This window comes from Staurois parvus, unplaced genomic scaffold, assembly GCF_062004578.1.
Source record: "Staurois parvus isolate SC_StPar_1 unplaced genomic scaffold, SC_StPar_1.0 ptg000023l, whole genome shotgun sequence".
In the NCBI taxonomy this organism is placed as follows: Eukaryota; Metazoa; Chordata; class Amphibia; order Anura; family Ranidae; genus Staurois; species Staurois parvus.
In genome coordinates, this window is record NW_028317819.1 from 4,426,528 (window position 1) to 4,445,489 (window position 18,962).

The 18,962-nt window shown below is 43.0% G+C and overlaps 1 protein-coding gene across 1 annotated transcript in view; it reads right to left on the reverse strand.

The window, feature by feature from the left end:
• The window catches only part of POU6F1 (POU class 6 homeobox 1), a 196,942-nt gene that overhangs the window by 62,018 nt on the left and 115,962 nt on the right, over positions 1 to 18,962 (reverse strand). The window contains exon 6 of the mRNA XM_089692912.1: positions 13,531 to 13,756. Within this exon, the coding sequence (XP_089549038.1) occupies positions 13,531 to 13,756 (226 nt within the window). The remainder of the gene's footprint in view (positions 1 to 13,530; positions 13,757 to 18,962) is intronic.

An 18,962-nucleotide genomic window follows, 5' to 3' on the forward strand; every position in this document is an offset into this window, starting at 1 on the left:
CCAGTATATGAATTCATTTTTTTATTTGACATACCTTTATTTATAGACCAAACTGCCCAGTAAAAGGTAACTTTTATTTTTAAATGTGTTAGAGATCAGTTTTCCTGAAAATGATAAAACGGAGCATAATAGAGTACACCACCCTCTGCCTTGTTATCTTTTTAAATATTTTTATTTAATTTTAGGAAATAAAACAGGAAAGTATGAAGAAGTACAAATCATAAGTACGGAGGGAGGTATTGTGCATGGAAGCACAATTAGTTTTGATGGTCCAGTTATGGTTCATACAAATTTAAACAGTGAATATAATTTTAACAAAGTATTTTGTAGATATAAGACCCATTTATACTTTGTCATCAAGGCTTGTTGTGATAACAGGCATGTTAATGCACACATTATCTCAAAACACATGAATGCACATTACAGTGCCATACATTTTGAAGGGCACCCCAACGCACCAAGGGTCGGTTCACACTATAGAAACGCAGTTCGGATGTGTTTCCACATGCACGTTTTTGACGCATTCTGGTGCATTTATGATGCCTTTTTAATGCATTCCAGTGCATTTTTTATGTATTCCAGTTCATTTTTTCCCTTCTACTTTTCTTCAATTTAAATAGAGACAAGTGCGTTCCAGTGCTTTTTTGATGCGTTTTGGTGTGTTCCGGTGCATTTTTGCTGCATTTTACTGCGTTACAGTACAGTTCTGTGCAGAAAAAACGCAGCATGTTCTACTTTTTTTTCTGCATCCGGAACGCACTGGAACTGCAAGCACTGATGTGAACTATGACACTGACAACCATATAACCTACTTTCTGTGCATTTTGGATGCAGAAGAAAAGCAACTGAAATGCATGTAGTGTGAACTGGCCCTAAAGCAATGAAGCTCTGCACACATACATTGCAGTGAATTACAATTCACAGTATCAAATCACCATATGTTGTGTTAGCGCTGCATCCCAAAAATACTGTATGTCCGTTATTTTGTTGTGGTATGTTGACAGCCTATTTTCTTGAATGGGTTGTCTTAAAGTGGAAGTAAATCCTCTAGTTTGAAAAAAAATGCTGACAAGTAGGTTTTTTGAGGCAAATGAGACTCTGTCACAAAAGGGAGCTAAATATCACAATTGGTTGTGGTATGCGAATGGTATAAATGGAGTATCTTCTGCTTGCAGTCTGCTGAGAAGTTCTTTTGTGATTAACTGTTTATTTATGTGCAAAGGAGCCATGTACACAGCACATTATGGGTGTTGTGTAACATGGAGAGTTAAAACAACAGCCCCTAAAGTGACAGTGCACTTTGTGAGATGAATGTCTGCAATGTGGGGCTCTCAAAAGCGGATATTGCTAAAATGACAGAGAGAATTCTGTAGCAGGAGGGGATTGCACCAACCGCCTTACATTCCGTTAGAAATGTAAGCCAGTGTGGGGGCAGGAAAGTGTGGACAGAACTTGTGCACAATAGTAAAAAAGTCAGACTTTCAATTGCCCACATCTGAAAAAAACAGGGTTGGATACTATTCAAACCCAAAGATAACAGGACTTTATCGGCATAGCATAAAAGACACTTGCTTATAAAACCATAAATTCTGAGCATCTGTGTATTCAGGGCCCACATCAAAAGGGCACAGTCTCCAATACATTTAAGCTCCTGCTGGATGTTCCTCCCTTATCTATTGATACCCATCGCTATATGCGCAAGTGGTCCCAGTTTCTCCGCTGTGACATTGACTTGTTGCAGTGGAAGAAAATTTGGGAGTACGCATCCAGATCCTCTATGTGTGTAGTTTATAAAGAAAATTCTTACAAAACCATAATGTTGTGGTATCGAACCCCTGATGTGCTCCATTCTCGTAACCCGAGTGCTTCTCCTGCCTGCTGGCGCTGCGGTAGGGAAACCGGCTCCCTTTTTCACATTTTTGGGATTGTAGGCTTATCACTCCTTTTTGGGAAGAGGTTTTGGCCTTGCTACAACTGGTTTTACATACCTCTCTCCCTTATGAGCCTCTTTATTTTTTATTGGGCCTGCCCTTTCCAGGTCTCTCTAGACCGTTGAGGAGACTCTCCGTGCATATTTTGACGGCGGCCAGGAGAAGCATTCCAATGAGCTGGCTCTCCCCTACACCCCCCTCAATGTTGACATTATTTAAGATTATTGCAGATATCAGAAAAATGGAATATCTAACAGCTTCAGATGCCGATTCTATAATCTCATTTGAAGTTGTATGGAACCCGTGGGATGTTTACACCTCTGGTCAACCTGCTTGACTTGTGCGGACTTGATCATTCTTCCACTGTTGCCCTATTGTCATTGTATACTATTATTCTTTCTACCCATGTTATTATCATCGATGATCCCTTTGTTTTTCTTTACCTTTATTTCTCTTTAAAATGTCATGTATGTATATACATGTGATAAATTTAATAAAAATGTTAATCATAAAAAAAAAACCCATAAATTCTATTACAAAATAAAAATATATAGGATAAAATATGAATATACAAGAAAAAAGACCCCCAAAAGGGGACAAAAAGTCCCTCTCAAGAAAGCTGGAAATATGGCACACAGCAAATATTGACACATAGAACAGTATAAATATAATACAATGAAATAAATATCAGTTGTGGTTTTCCAGTGGTCGTAGGTCAGCACGTTTCGCAGATTTTTGGCTTTTCAGGACCTGGAAAGGTTGAGAAAGTAACAATTAGGGAGCCCAAATATCAGTCATGGGGGCATGATTGCTGCCTTGTCGTCCTTCTTGGTGGGTTTGGCGTGTCCTAAGTGCCCCTGTGTCTGCCCCCAAGCCTGATATTTGGGGATATTAGGGGAGCATACAGCACCTGTTAGAAATGATACTTTCCTTCTGTTTGGACAAAACAACTGCTGACTGTAATTTGACTGGTGGAGCCTCTCTCTCTGGAAAGGGTAGGGTCTTTGTGTCCAATTTATCTAGCGAAGGAACCCCAACCCTACAGAATCAGAAATATTAGTTATCTCTCTGTCATATTTTGCTGGAAAAGGCAGTGGAGAGTGTTTCAAACTCCTGTGTTCAGGAAAAGCAACAAATTGCATGATCTCTAATGAAGTGACGTGGTATGTAACGCAATGCGTAGAACGGATATGTGATGACGTCATTTCTGGTTTGACGGTAGACACCATTTTAGTACATCCAGTCTAGGCCTATGGGCATGTGCAACATTTTTTTGATATGAGTGTAATTCTTGCTTTTTCCTTAACGGTAATAAAACAATATTATGCTATGGGAAGCCCCTTTTATTTGTTCTACTACCTATCACACCAATTGAACATCTAAGGGAACACACATCTTAGAAACGCTTGGGACAAGAAGTGTTTGTCCAGTGGGATATCTACACCATTATAGCGGACAAGGGGAGTGTGCATGGCAGATGGTGGTGGATCACGGGCGTGCACATTAATAAAGATTCACTGGTGCTGTTTGAAAAAGTTACTTTGTGCTACCTGGGCAGTCGGACTGTTTTTTTTTTGGCACTTTATTTGTGGACTTTACACTTGTTTCTGGACTTTTAGCACGATTGCAGTATTTTGCCCTTCCCGTTTTTGGGCACTTTATGTTTGGAATTTAAACTTGATGGATGTATTTTTAGAACATTTTATAACTATTTAAGTATTTCTGTTCTCCCCCTGTTGTTCTCACATCTTGTTTGTTGGCAGAGTGGTGTTTATGCAAGCTTTTTTGCCCTTCCCATGTTTTTTGGGCACTTTATGTTTGCTATTTACACTTGATTTATGGACTTTTAGCACATTTATATCACTATTTAAGTATAACTGTGTAATTTTTCATATTCAATTTTTTTCTTATATACATGGTTATTATAACGATTATTACTGGACATATTGTTATCATTGCTACCATTCACTCCATATAGATGTGTTTGTTGGGCTGTTTACAATAATTTTGTATGTTTTTCAGTGTAATCATGTTTATGTTTTCTTTGATAGCCATTTATCTATTTATTAGCAGCACAGCACTATACCCTTTCTTATGAATTCATTTGGTGTGGGAACACATTACAGGTACATGCAGCAGTTCAATGTAAGCTTGGTGGTGCATTTATATCCTTTGGCAGAGCATGAGTTTTTTATCTTTTAAACTGAAGAAAAAGAAGAGCTAGGTGTGCAAGGGTGCTAGCTCCTGCAATGTGCTGCATCATCAAAGGCTGAAGGGAATTGGTGGGAAATTCAAAAGGCAGTTTGGGCCTAACCAGCAAAATACACACACAAGCACACCTTGAGATAACAAAGAGGAGGGATCTCCCATGAGTAAAACACAACACCCAGATTTTGAAAATTAGTTTGATAAACAAGCTTTAAAGACAGCAATAGATAAGTTGCCACAGCTCTGTTCCCAATAACTCAGCTCCCAATAACATAACTGGGTTTCCTATGGATTAGCTGCACTGAGCCATAGACGTATATTATATCCTGCGGGTTTTGTGCGCTTTCTGAAAGTCTAAGGCAAAGCGCAGCTAACCTGCAAGAAAGCCAAAGGTGCACTGCACTCACCCGCAGTGCAGGTAAACCACAGAGCATCAGTTTGTAAGCAGTCATATAGGGGGCTCGGGACTGTAAGGGCTTGTTTACATTTGGGATTTGGCCACCAACCACTGGATTTGAGTACAATCAGCCTGTCCATACATAGATTGAAATTCCCACTGAACCAGCCGAATTTCTATCTATGTAAGGCTGCCATAAGTGAAACTGACCAGGTGTGAAGTGGAAGCAGTTAAAGCCTCAAGGGTACTGGCCTTCCATTTTCAATATGCCTAGTATCCACTTACCCTGTAGGCGGCAGTATAAACAAACTGTGTCACTCTGTCACGGTGTGAGGTCAGGTTCAGAGACCAGTTGCTATAGCAGTGTAAGGCTTACCTGAAATCAGCAGGATAGGTATGCCAGCAGGTCACCCTGGGAAATGACGCAGGCTCACCTGATGTGTGGGGTCTAAGCACTAATCAGTTTTCACCAGAGCTCCTAATGGTGGAGATGGATTTAGCTGCGTGTTAGTACCAGGTCGCAGTTCTCAGGATCACTCCACCAGGGAATGAGCAAGTCGGAATCCAATAGCAGATAGAGCAGGTAGGGATCTAGCAGAAGCGGAGTCAGTCAACAAGCCAAGGGTCGGTAACAAGCGGTAGTAGATGGGGATGAGGCAGAATCGTAGTCCAGGAACAAGCCAAAGGTCGGTAGCGAAGGTATAGACGGCAGCAGGAGAGACAAGTGAGATACTGGCTGGAGAAGGCACAATAATCTGGCAACCAGGAAGTGCAGAGACATGACTTAAATCAGAAAGTTCATGGGAGGAGCAAGGGGTTCAAGGTTCATCAGAAAACAAGGCAGGATTGTCCAATAGATCAGGCAGAGTGTTGTCCAGCATCCCAGGTAGCTCAGTGAGAAGAGTTACTGCCTGACACAGTAGAGGTCCCAGGATCAAGTCCAGGCCCTGACAGTACTCCCCTCCTCCCAGAACGTCCTCTGGACATCTTAGGGCAAGGTTTGTGAGGAAATCTCTGGTGGAATTCTCTTTTAATGTAGAGGCGTGAACATTCTCCTCAGGCTCCCAAGAATTTTCTTCTGGCCCATATCCTTCCCATTGAACCAGATATTGTAATTTGTTCCTAAAGATCCTGGAATCAAGAAATTTCTCCACCACAAATTCTTCTTCACCCTGTACCTCAACTGGTGGAGGAGGCAGAAAAATTCTTCCAGAGAAAGGATTTTCGTGAAACGGTTTGAGTAGTGATATGTGAAAAACAGGGTGAATCCTCATACTCTGGAAGTTTTAAACAAAAGGTGACCAGGTTGATTTGGGCAGAAATCTGAAAAGGACCCACAAACTTTTGACCCAACTTAGCAGATGGAACATGAACCTTCAAATTTTTTGTTGATAACCAAACTTTGTCACCCACATGAAATGTAGGAAGTGATCTCCAGTGTCTGTCAGCAGCCTTTTTGTACCATTCCTGAGCTTCCCTCAAAGTCTCATTCAATTTCTCCTGAATCTCCTGCAATGTACTTAGTCTGTTGGTAACAGCAGGAATTGAAGTTGTGATAGGGAGATCAGGAATAAAAACTGGATGATAACAGGTGTTTAAGTAAAAGGGACTTTAAGAAGTGGAAGTATGTTTAGAATTGTTGTATGCAAACTCTGCAGTGGGAAGACAGTCCACCCAGTCATCCTGAAGATAAGTGACAAAGCATCGAAGATACTGCTCCATTGTTTGATTGGTTCTCTCAGTCTGACCATTACACTGCGGATGAAAAGCAGAGGACAGATTGATTGTAACACCTAAGGCTGAGCAAAAGCTTTTCCAGAATTTTGAAGTAAACTGCACGCCTCTGTCAGACACCATAACATCAGGGATTCCATGCAGTTTAAAGACTTCTCAAACCATCAGTTCTGCAGTTTGTTCAGCAGTGGGCACCCCCTTAACTGGAATAAAACGGGCCATTTTTGTGAGACGGTTGACAACTACCAAGATAGTGGTCATTCCTTTTGAGGGAGGTAAATCAACCACAAAATCCATAGAAATAGACCCCCATGGTCTTGATGGAACAGGGAGTGGCTGAAGCAACCCCAAATGAGAGGCTCGGGGAGTTTTATTGCATGCACAGGTCAGGCATGAGGGCACATAGCGTTTGACATCTTTCTTGTAACCCGGCCACCAAAAGGAACGTGATAAAAGTTCTTCAGTCTTAGAAACTCCAAAATGCCCAGCAAGTTTGGAATCATGAACCAACTTGAGAGCTTCCACCCGAACAGATTTAGGTACGTAAAGATGATGTCCTTGAATCCAAAAGCCATTCTTATAAGCCAGGTTAATGTCCTTAGGTGGATGACTGAGAAGTGGGTCATTCTCATACCCCTCTTTAAGAAGATTCAAGAAAGCCTTAGGACTTGTGGCCCCTAGAAAGTTCTTTTGAGGCAGGATTGTGCATTCAGAGTTGTTTTCCTGGAGAGGCCCAGACGACATACATGATAAGGCATCACCATTTCTTGACCCAGGTCGATATGAGATAATAAAATTAAATCTGGAAAAGAACAGTGACCAACGTGCTTGTCTAGAAGACAATCTCTTGGCAGAATGGAAGAATTCTAGATTTTTATGATCAGTGAAGACAGTCACAGGATGCTTAGCCCCTTCCAACAGATGCCTCCATTCAGAAAAAGCTTCCTTAATTGCCAGCAACTCCTTATTCCCAATGTCGTAATTCTTTTCAGCTGATGACATCAAGCGAGAAAAATATGCACAGGGATGAAGCTGCATTTTTTCTCCTCGTTGCTGAGAAATAATAGCTCCCACGGCAGAGTCTGAGGCATCCAATTCCACAATAAAAGGTAGCTCAGGATCGGGATGTACCAATATTGGTCCAGAAGTGAAAAGAGTCTTTAGCTTACAAAAAGCAGTTTGCGCCTCAGTTGACCATGCAAAGGGCACGCCTTTCTTTGTCAACTGTGTAATTTGTGCTATTACTTTAGAGACGTTTCTTATGAATTTCCTATAAAAGTTGGCAAATCCAACAAATCGTTGTATTTCCTTAATGTTTCCAGGCGCAGGCCAATCCACCACTGCCTTGATCTTTTCAGGATTTATGCTCACTCCTTCTGAAGAAATTATATATCCCAAGAATTGGATCTGAGTTTGTTCAAACTCACATTTCTCCAGTTTGATGTAAAGTTGGTTCATCCTTAACCTTTTGAATACAGTGCAGATATGCTTGCGATGCTCCTCCAGGTTGTCCGAAAAGATGAGAATATCGTCCAGATCTCCAATAACAAACTGGTCCAACAGATCTCGGAGAACATCATTGATGAAGTGCTGAAAAGTCTTGGGAGCATTGCATAGGCCTAAAGGCATAACTTGGGACTCGAAGTGTCCATATCTGGTTCTAAAGGTAGTTTTCCATTCATCTCCTTGACGCATGCATACAAGGTTATAGGCCCCCCGTAAGTCAAGTTTTGTGAAGACTTTGGCAGAGCGAAGTCTTTCCAACATTTCAGCGATTAAAGGGAGTGGGTAACGGTTTTTAACAGTGATTTTATTCAAGCCCCTAAAATCAATGCATAGACGTAAAGTGGAGTCCTTTTTCTCAACAAAGAACAGGGCTGCCCCTGCAGGCGATGTTGAGGGTCTGATAAAGCTCTTCTCCAAATTCTCATCAAGCCACTCCCTGAGCATGTTTAATTCAGGTTCTGATGAATTGAAAAGGCGGCTGAATGGTATTTCTGCTCCTGGAAGCAGTTCAACAGGACAAGCGTATGGACAAGGAGGAGGTAATTGATCAGCATTCTTTTTATCAGACGTCTCGAAACTCATGGTATTGTGGAGGCAGGTTGTCATATGACTGTGGAGTTACCATATCAACTTGTGATTCCCTGATTGGTAGAGAATTTGTACAACATGGTTTGGTAGAGAATTTGTACAACATGGTTTCCTACAATATTCCTCGCAATGGGGGGATGTAAAATTTATAGTCCGTGCTCCCCAGTTGATGGAGGGATTATGGGTAGAAAACCAAGGAATGCCCAGGATGACAGGAAATTTAGGTGATGTAATTAGCTTAAAGCTGATGGTCACATAATGGTAAGCCTTAAAATGGAGTACCAGAGGAACTGTTTCATGAGTAACGGGTCCTGATGATAAAGGTGAACCATCAACCGTCTCCATATCAATAGGGGCAAATTTGTTTCTTCTGAGAATAATATTGTTGTGGGCAAACTCTATGTCCATAAAGTTTCCCCCAGCCCCCGAGTCCAGCATAGCAGAACAAGGAATCTCACGGCCCTCAGTGAAAAGTTTGATAGGGACAACAAAATGAGACTGTTTAGAACCAACTTTATTTTCTTCATGGATCAATGGGGAGATAGACTGGGTAATTGAGTTTATGTGTTCAGGCGGTATAACATCAGTCGCAGCAATTGTTCTTTTGACTTTGTTGGGACAATTAACTGCATAATGCCCAGAGTCCCCACAATATAAACATAAGTTCTCCACACGTCTCCTCTCTTTCTCTTGAGTAGAAATGGATTTCCTAATAGCATCTACCTGCATAGGTTCAGGTGTGTTAGAATCTGGAGAAATGTTTAGATCCTTCTGACTGAAATGATTAGCAGAAAAATGCATGCCACCATTACTTCCAAACATTCCCAATCTCTCCTTTCTGTAAGTCTCTGGTCAATCCAAATGCATAATTGGATGAACTCCTCGAGATAGTTAGGAGTCTCTACTCTGGCAAGCTCATCCTTCACCTGTTCAGAGAGCCCTTGCTGGAACTGACTCTTTTGCGCTGCTGGGTTCCAGGTGGTATCTAAGATCCATCGTCGGAATTCAGCTGTATACTTCAGCTGCAACAGAGCATCTACCCTGCCGCAAACTATGCAGCTTTGCTTCAGTGGTAGCGCAGTGGTTGGGATCATCAAAGACCTGGTTCATTGCAGTCACAAAAGTATCAAAATTGTTTAAAATTGCATTGTCTTGTTCTATATAAGGAGAGGCCCAAGCTAGGGCTTCCTCAGTCAGGAGGTTTATAACAAACAGTACCTTCTGTTTCTCAGAATTAAATGCAGCAGGTTGCATCTGGAAATAAATGCAGCATTGGTTAAGGCAGTGCTTCTCAATTATTTTCTGTCATGCGCCCCCCGCGCGACTGTAAATAGTATAATTTGTCTATAACATTGTTATAAGTACACCTCTGCATAACACTGTATCCTTATGAACGTATAAGAGAATAAAAAAAGAAAGAAATGTGGATCAATTTACAACAAAGAATAGGTTTATTAACTGTAGCAGAAAAGATTTAAAGTGCATTAGAAATTAAAAAAAAATTAAATCCTTAAACTATAAACATTTTTTGATTGGACATGTCAAACCATATGATACTGAAAAAATACATAAAATCAATAAATAATAATGAATTCAAACCGATCACCAACATTTACTTAGGACCTAATCATTGGCGCCCCATCATTGTTGTCAGTGGGAGGAATAGTGCCTCATTATTGGTGTCAGTGGGAGGAATAGTGTCCCAACATTGGTGTCAGTGGGAGGAATAGCGTCCCATCATTGGTGTCAGTGGGAGGAATAGTGTCCCAACATTGGTGTCAGTGGGAGGAATAGTGCCCCATCATTGGTGTCAGTGGGAGGAATAGCGCCCCATCATTGGTGTCAGTGGGAGGAATAGCGCCCCATCATTGGTGTCAGTGGGAGGAATAGCGTCCCAACATTGGTGTCAGTGGGAGGAATAGTGTCCCAACATTGGTGTCAGTGGGAGGAATAGTGTCCCAACATTGGTGTCAGTGGGAGGAATAGTGTCCCAACATTGGTGTCAGTGGGAGGAATAGTGTCCCAACATTGGTGTCAGCGGGAGGAATAGTACCCTGTCAGTGGGGAGAGGAATAGTGCCCCATCGTTGGTGTCAGTGGGGGGGAGGAATAGTGCCCCATCGTTGGTGTCAGTGGGGGGGAGGAATAGTGCCCCATCGTTGGTGTCAGTGGGGGGGAGGAATAGTGCCCCATCGTTGGTGTCAGTGGGAGGAATAGTGCCCCATCGTTGGTGTCAGTGGGAGGAATAGTGCCCCATCGTTGGTGTCAGTGGGAGGAATAATGCCCCATCATTAGTATCAGTGACACAAATGATGCGGCACTATTCCTCCCACTGACACCAATGACACTTGCTGACCCCTGTTGCAGTATGGTGCTGCTGCAGCCAGCATATGTGGTCCGATCGGCTCTGCCTCCTCGCCCGTGATTGGCCGCCTGTGTACCTTTCCTGAGCTACAGTTCTGGCAGCCAATCACCGGTGAGGAGGCGGAGCCGAGCGGCAGGAGTGAGGGAGTGGCCGGAGTGACGGAAAGAGCAGCGCTTCCTGGATGGAACATCGTGGGAGCCAGGTAAGAGACAGCAGCCCTCTGCCCACCCCTGTACTTAGTGTCCCTTCTGTCGGAAGGGGGGGGGGGGGGACAGCGGCGGCACCGCGCCGCCCCCCCCCCCTAAAAAGTTCCACCGTAACGTATACCGGCGTATAAGACGACCCCCGACTTTTGAGAAGATTTTCAAGGGTCAAAAAGTCGTCTTATACCCCGGAAAATACGGTATGTTCCCCGAGGTCAAACGCACCCCCCTTGACGGAGCCTCGCGCCCCCCCCTGGGGGGCACTCCCCACTATTTGAGAAGCACTGGGTTAAGGAAACCTCTGTAATGGCGGCGGTCTCCATTGAACTTGAGTGGCAGAGGCATCCGTGTATTAGCAACATCGCGAGAGCATAAGCCCAGCAATGGTCTCTGCAGAGCATGGATTTCTTCCTGTTGCCCCTTTACTACACTTTGCAGTTCGGAAAATTTTTCTTGGTATGTAACACCAAACTCTTGCAGCTCTGAAATTCGCTGCCTGAAAGGAGCAATGGCATTTGCTATAGTGGCCTCCATGTTTAGGCCAGATTATTCTGTCACGGTGTGAGGTCAGGTTCAGAGACCAGTTGCTATAGCAGTGTAAGGCTTACCTGAAACCAGCAGGATAGGTATGCCAGCAAGTCACCCTGGGAAATGACGCAAGCTTACCTGATGTGTGGGGTCTAAGCACTAACCGGTTTTCACCAGAGCTCCTAATGGTGGAGATGGATTTAGCTACGTGTTAATATCAGGTCGCAGTTCTCAGGATCACCCCACCAGGGAATGAGCAAGCCGGAATCCAATAGCAGATAGAGCAGGTAGGGATCTAGCAGAAGCGGAGTCAGTCAACAAGCCAAGGGTCGGTAACAAGCAGTAGTAGTGGGGATGAGGCAGAATCGTAGTCCAGGAACAAGCCAAAGGTCGGTAGCAAAGTTATAGACGGCAGCAGGAGAGACAAGCGAGATACTGGCTGGAGAAGGCACAATAATCTGGCAACCGGAAAGTGCAGAGATATGGCTTAAATCAGGAAGTTCATGGGAGGAGCAAGGGGTTCAAGGTTCATCAGAAAACAAGGCACAAGGCAGGATTGTCCAATAGATCAGGCAGAGTGTTGTCCAGCATCCCAGGTAGCTCAATGAGAAGAATTACTGCCTGACACAGTAGAGGTCCCAGGTTCTAGTCCAGGACCTGACACAGTCAATGAACTGTAGAGAAAATACATTTTTCATTTGGTTCTCTTTTTGTATATAGTTCTCTTATGGCTGTTTATGAAATGCAGGGCCAGATCTAGCCTGTCTGATTTGGGGTTGCAGTGAAAATGTCAGGGGGGCAGAGCTTGCGAGGTCAACAGAGCAGTGTATTAGAGTCAGTAAAGCAGTATACAGTGGGTCAGCAGGACAGAGGACAGGGTCAGCAGTTTGTAGGGCAGTGTACAGTGGGTTATCTAGGCAGTGTACATGGGTTAGCATGGCAGAGGACAAGGGTCAACAGGACAGAGGACGGGGGTTAGCTGGGCAGGGTACAGGGGTCAGCATAGTGGAAGACAGTGGTCAGCAGAGTTGAGGACAGGGTCACTGCTGGCAGGGCACTTAAGAGATCTCCTCCTCCCCACACAGCACATAGCTGAGATCGGTATCCATCCACACAGTGTGTATCTGGCTACTGCAGCTGCCAATCCAATCAGCAATTTCACAGGTCAGAACTGCAACAAAGCAGCCAGCTACACATTGTGTAGATTGATGCCGTGTCTGTTAGGGAATCTGATCCCAGCTTTGTATTATGTGGGGAGAATGATAAGGTCATCTAGCACTCAAGGTGAAAGGTGACAAACTTCACCCCCACCTTCCACCCCCCCCCCCCCAACAAAAAACAAAACACAGAACTAATCAACACGCTTACTCCCTAAGCATACATTCCCTCTGCAAGCCCAAATTCTTCCCAACCAAAAGTGCAAAAATTACATTCCACAAAAAATCAAACTCTACCTCCAAATTCCCCTTCCTAGTACTAATTATCTCCCCATCCTCCCTCCAGTACAAATACCCCCAAATCCCCACTCCTAGTGTAAATCCTTTCCCCAAATCTCCCCTCCTGGTACAAGTCCCCCCCCCCCCCCAATCCTCCCTCTTAGTACAAATCCTCCCCCCAAATCCCCCTTACTAGTACAAATTACACCCCATCCCCCCTCCTAGTACAATTCCCCCCCTCCTCCTCCCGCTCTTAGATCCAACGGTACACGGCTTGATTACCCACCTCCTACCCAAATTTACAGGAATTGAGCAGTTTTTGGATGAGATGGGGTGGGTAATCTAACCGAGTACCATCAGATCTAGGAGCAATCCTGAGCATATCCTCCCTGCTCTCTCTCTGCTGCTGTTGTTTCTACTGTCCAAACGGTTTACTTTAGTTCACTGCAACCGGCCTTGAGTACGGGGAGGGGGGAAGCTCAGCGGTCATGGGCACAATGTACATGGGGGGGGGGGGCACCCGGCTTGGGGGGGAACACAACTGAAATCTGGGGAGGGCACAGGCCACCCCAGCACCCCTCTATATCTGGCAATAATGAAATGTTTTTAGTTATAAAATCAGCAAGTGGTCCTACCTTGTATGTTAGTTAAAGGCAACTTGAAGACTCCTCCAGCAGGGGGCGCAGCTGCTAATCCAGGAAGAGTAGCTAGTGTAGCAGTGGGAAAATTCCATACAGCAAGGCCCTGTTGGCCAGCCACTTGTCCAGGAATACTGATGGGGATAAGAACAGGCTGAGCAACTGCTCCTGTTGGAGCCACAACTCCTGTGACAAGTGTAGCTAGATTTTCCTGAGTCAAGACCTGCAAAAGAAAAATATATGTTGTTTTGATACATTTACTTTACAAACACTAACTTTCTACAGTACTTTGAAAAAGTATTCATACCCCTTGATATTTTCCACATTTTGTCATGTTACAACCAAAAACATAAATGCATTTTATTTGGATTTTATGTGATAGACCAACACAAAGTGGCACATAATTGTGAAGTGGAAGGAAAATGATAAATGGTTTTAAAATGTTTTTTACAAATAAATATCTGAAAAGTGTGGCGTCCATTTGTATTCAGCCCCCTTTACTCTGATACCCCTAACTAAAATCTAGTGGAACCAATTGCCTTCAGAAGTCACCTATTTAGTAAATAGAGTCCACCTGTGTGTAATTTAATCTCAGTATACAGTAAATACAGCTGTCCTGTGAAGCCCTTAGAGGTTTGTTAGAGCACAGTACAAACAGCATCATAAAGGCCAAAGAACACACCAGTCAGGTCAGGGATAAAGTTGAGAAGTTTAAAGCAGTGTTAGGTTATAAAAACATATCCCAAGCTTTGGACATCTCACGAAGCACTGTTCAATCCATCATCCGAAAATGGAAAGAGTATGGAAAAACTGCAAACCTACCAAGACATGGCTGTCCACCTAAGCTGACAGGTCAAGCAAGGACAGCATTAATCAGAGAAGCAGCCAAGAGGCCCATGGTAACTCTGGAGGAGCTGCAGAGGTCCACAGCTGAGGTGGGAGAATCTGTCCACAGGACAACTATTAGTCGTGCACTCCACAAATCTGATCTTTATGGAAAGTACCAAGAAGAAAGCCATTGTTTGAAGAAAGCTATAAGAAGTACTGTTTGTAGTTTTCAAGAAGCCATATGGGGGACACAGCAAACACGTGGAAGAAGGTGCTCTGGTCAGATGAGACCAAAATTTAACTTTTTGGCCTAAAAGCAAAACGCTATGTGTGGTGAAAAACTAACACTGCATATCAACGTGAACACGCCATCCCCACCGTGAAACATGGTGGTGACAGCATCATGTTGTGGGGATGCTTTTCTTTAGCAGGGACAGAGATGCTGGTCAGAAAGGATGGGAAGAAGGATGAAGCCATATACAGGGCAATCTTAGAAGAAAACCTGTTAAGAGTCTGCTAAATACTTGAGACTGGGGTGGAGGTTCAGCTTCCAGCAGGACAAGCCTAAACATACAGCCAGAGCTACAATGGAATGATTTAGATCAAACCATATCCATGTATTAAAATAGCCCAGTCAAAGTCCAAACCTAAAATACAATTGAGAATCTGTGGCAAGACTTGAAAATTGTTGCTCAGGCGCTCTCCGTCCAATCTGACAGAGCTTGAGCTATTTTGCACAGAAGAATGGGCAAAAATTTCAGTCTCTAGATGTGCAAAGCTGGTATAGAAATCCCCAAAAAGACTTGCAGCTGTAATTGCAGTGAAAGGTGGTTCCACAAAGTATTGACTCAGGGGGGCTGAATACAAATGCACACCGCACTTTTATTTAGTTGTAAAACATTTTGAAAACCATTTATCATTTTCCTTCTACTTAACAATTATGTGCCATTTTGTGTTGGTCTATCACATAAAATCCCAATAAAATACATTTACTTTTTTGGTTGTAACATGACAAAATGTGGAAAATTTCAAAGGATATATTTTTTCAAGGCACTAGTTCAGTAAAAGATTAACACTTCATTAACCCCTTGCGAACTGGCCACTAAATGTATATAGCTTCCACAGTCCTGTGATTGGGCTGTGACTGGACACAGCAGATCAAAGACAAAAGGTACAAGAGAAGGGGCTCCTTACTTTTTCAGACCTTTAACACAGCTATCAGGCATGTGTCACATACTGGCCAGTAATTAGGAAACACAGTTCGCTCTCACACACCGTTTGGTGTGAGGAAAGAAAGCTTCCTCACCACTACCCAGCACCAGTACAATACACTAGAGTGCCAATAATATTAAAATGCACCTCCTTCTGTAATTCACCCCTCTCTTCAACATGTCAGCTCCAAGTTGTCTTTGATGAGACCCGTATATTACCCCTAACCTACCTAAACCTGCAAATCTGTACATTAATCTCCTTATCTCCCACCTCCCATTGTATGTAATCTGTGTAGTAACCCCTTCACCTCCAGATCCCTCTGTGTATAACATACACATTTAATGTATCAAGTGCACCATTACACCAAGTGTCTTGTTTTTGCTGGCATGGTTCTTCATTTCCAGCAAAACTGTGGTAAAAAAAGGATCATATCACCTTGGGGTGTCTTATTTCCAAACAGGTTATTTCAGGGGATTTCATGCTATGCTGACAATTTTATTTTCTATGTTTTAAAACAGAAAATATTTATTTGTTTCACTAAAATAAAGGAACCCAGTGGTCAGGGGCGGACTGACCATTTGGAAACTCGGGCACTGCCCGAGGGCCCAGGGTCAGTAGGGGGCCCCATGAGATGCCCCTGGTACCTTTTTCATAGGCTTTTTTGAGTTTGGGCAAGGACACAGGGGCCCCATGATCCCCTATTGCCCGGGGGCCCCATGAGTTGTCAGTCTGCTCCTGCCAGTGGTCATTAACCCTCTTGCTGCTACAAATGGTTTAGGCTATGCAGAGTAAATAGATACCCAACATGTCTTAAAATTGTGTGCACCGTGAAACAACGAGGAACTTCGGTACCCAAAATTTCCCACAGATGATACTTCAGGTGAGCAGTTTGGAGTTAACCGTGAATAATGGGCCTAGAACTATTGCACTCACATGATATGTAACCTCGTCATTCCCTGGCAACACCTGCCATGTGGGCCCTGGTCCAGTTAGAATAGCGAAGTCCAGGAAACCTGGACTTCGCACAAGGAGATGATGTATGTACAAGGGGTCCATCCAACAGCCAGCTTGTCATGTTTTCAAGCACAAATATGTACCACCACCCACTGCCACCAACATATGACATACTTTAGTGACAGCAAAAGGGTTAAATATCATTAAAAAAGTCTATCTGTCTGTAAAAAGTGATATAAAATTAATTTGCCTGTTGAAGGAGTCCTGTGTGGCTCAAAAATGTTGCTATCTTCTGCTGTGATGTGATCATATATCAAAGTGTTGGACCCTTTTATGGAGTTTCCTGGTGTGCTGGTGACATATCTCTTTATAAAATTAATTTGGGTTCAGTGTTGGCTAAACATGTAATTGTCAGTCAAAGTATCACAGTACTGAAAAAAATGGCATAGTAATAAACAGTGTGAAACATGCCAGTACTGAGGTGGGGTAAACATTACAGCTATTTGTTCACTATGCCTTTTATGCATTCTGTATTTTGTTTACAAAATAAACCCTAGCTCACACCCTTACCTTCTTTATCAAAAATATATCTGCTGTTACAGACCCCAGATGCACATTTACCCTGTGCTGAATGTCAAGGTGTTTTTCCCCTGATGTCCCATACATGTGCTGTTGTCTCCAATAGAAAAAAATAAGCAGATAATTTAAAGGCAAGCCATTAGTCTTAATTCATAGGACACATTCACAGAGTAGTAGGTAAAAAGTCAGAGCAGTGGATGTAATTTTTGATGGAGATCTGTGCAGACCATGATATTCAGCGATGGCTAAGTGTGCATCTGGGGTCTGGGCTAGGGCAGGTTTGTTAAAACCAAATCTGTTAACATTTAGTACCAAAGTCCATCAAGGCAACTGAAGACGCACCCAGAGCGGAATGTCAGGAACCATGTAAAGCATAGAAAGAGGAGAAATATGTGTCGCCACATATTATCTCTGGATGTTAGGAACCCCTAAGCTGCCCTGTATCCTAGGAACATAGAGTGTAGATTTGGGGACTCTGGGGTGCTTTCGGGCCCAAATAAAATGGAGTATCCGGTTTTGTAAGAGGCAAAGAAAGATGGAACGCCCACCGGTAATGTGCGGATGTAGTATAGAATTTTAAGAACTGTCATCTTTATGGCATGAATCCTCCCTATGCAGGGGAGCGAAGGATATTGCCATGGATGCAGGAGAGAAGTTAAAGAGCGCAGAAGGAGACAGTAGTTAGCAGAAAATAGGGAGGTAATGGAAGCAGTTAACTTAATTCCCAAATAATCTATAGAGTGGGGTGCCCATCGATATGGGAAATGTGCTTGTAGGGTTTCCTTATTGCCATTTAGAAAGTGTGACACTCAACGCTTTCGTTTTGGAGGGGTTGATTTGGAGTCCAGAGATGGTCAAAAAACAATCAAGAGTAAGCTGCAGATTGGGAAGATGTGTCAATGTCACTGTGTTTTAGGTAGGATTAAAAAAAAAAAGCAAAATGGACACTATTGTTTCTGAGATGTACTATGGGCACATACAACAACTAACATACACATATGTGGTATTGCTGCGATCGCGAGGAGCAGGAAAATGTATTTTGGGTTGTACTTTGGCGGTAGGTTATGGTAGTAGCAAGAACTATACAGCTAAATACATTTTTTGCTATTTTGGGCCAGATTTCCTTTGATAATAAAAAACACATCAGGTGATATCTATTACCATTTACCACCAAATGAAAGCCCAATTTGTCCTGAAAAAGACAAGGTATAATCCACCTGAATGCACAAAGTACTTGTGATGATATGTATGGTTTTGCTAACACATGTCAAAGTTGCACAATTATGCTTACGCATTAACATTTGTTTTACCGCCTTTTGTTTACGTTTGTGATTGAACCCCTGGCAGAATATCTTCGAGTTTCCCCTCTGATTAAAAGGATTCAAAATGGCTCTATGGAGGTAAGGGTATCATTATATGCAGACGATAAGTTACTGTATATTTCAGACCCACTGCACAGTGTTACTGCTGCTCTGGAACTTATCCAGCAGTTTGAGCGCTACTCTGGGTTCATGGTCAATTGGACAAAATATTGTATATTTCCTATTGATGAAGACCCAACTCTCCAGTTACCCCAGTCTTGCCTATTACAAATTACCCACACATTTAGATATTTGGGTGCAGACAACCAGCTTCCATTGGCAAAGTATTTTGATAACAGTGTTCTACCTTGTACCTATTCCTTTCGCACCCAAATTAGTCATTGGATTAAACTAATTCTCACCCTATTGGGGCATGTTAACCTATTCAAAATGGTCTTCCTGCCAAAATTTCTTTACATTCTTGCTAATTCCTCGGTATATGTTTCCAAATGCCACTTCCAGGAAATTGACTCATTTCTTGCTACCTTCCTTTGG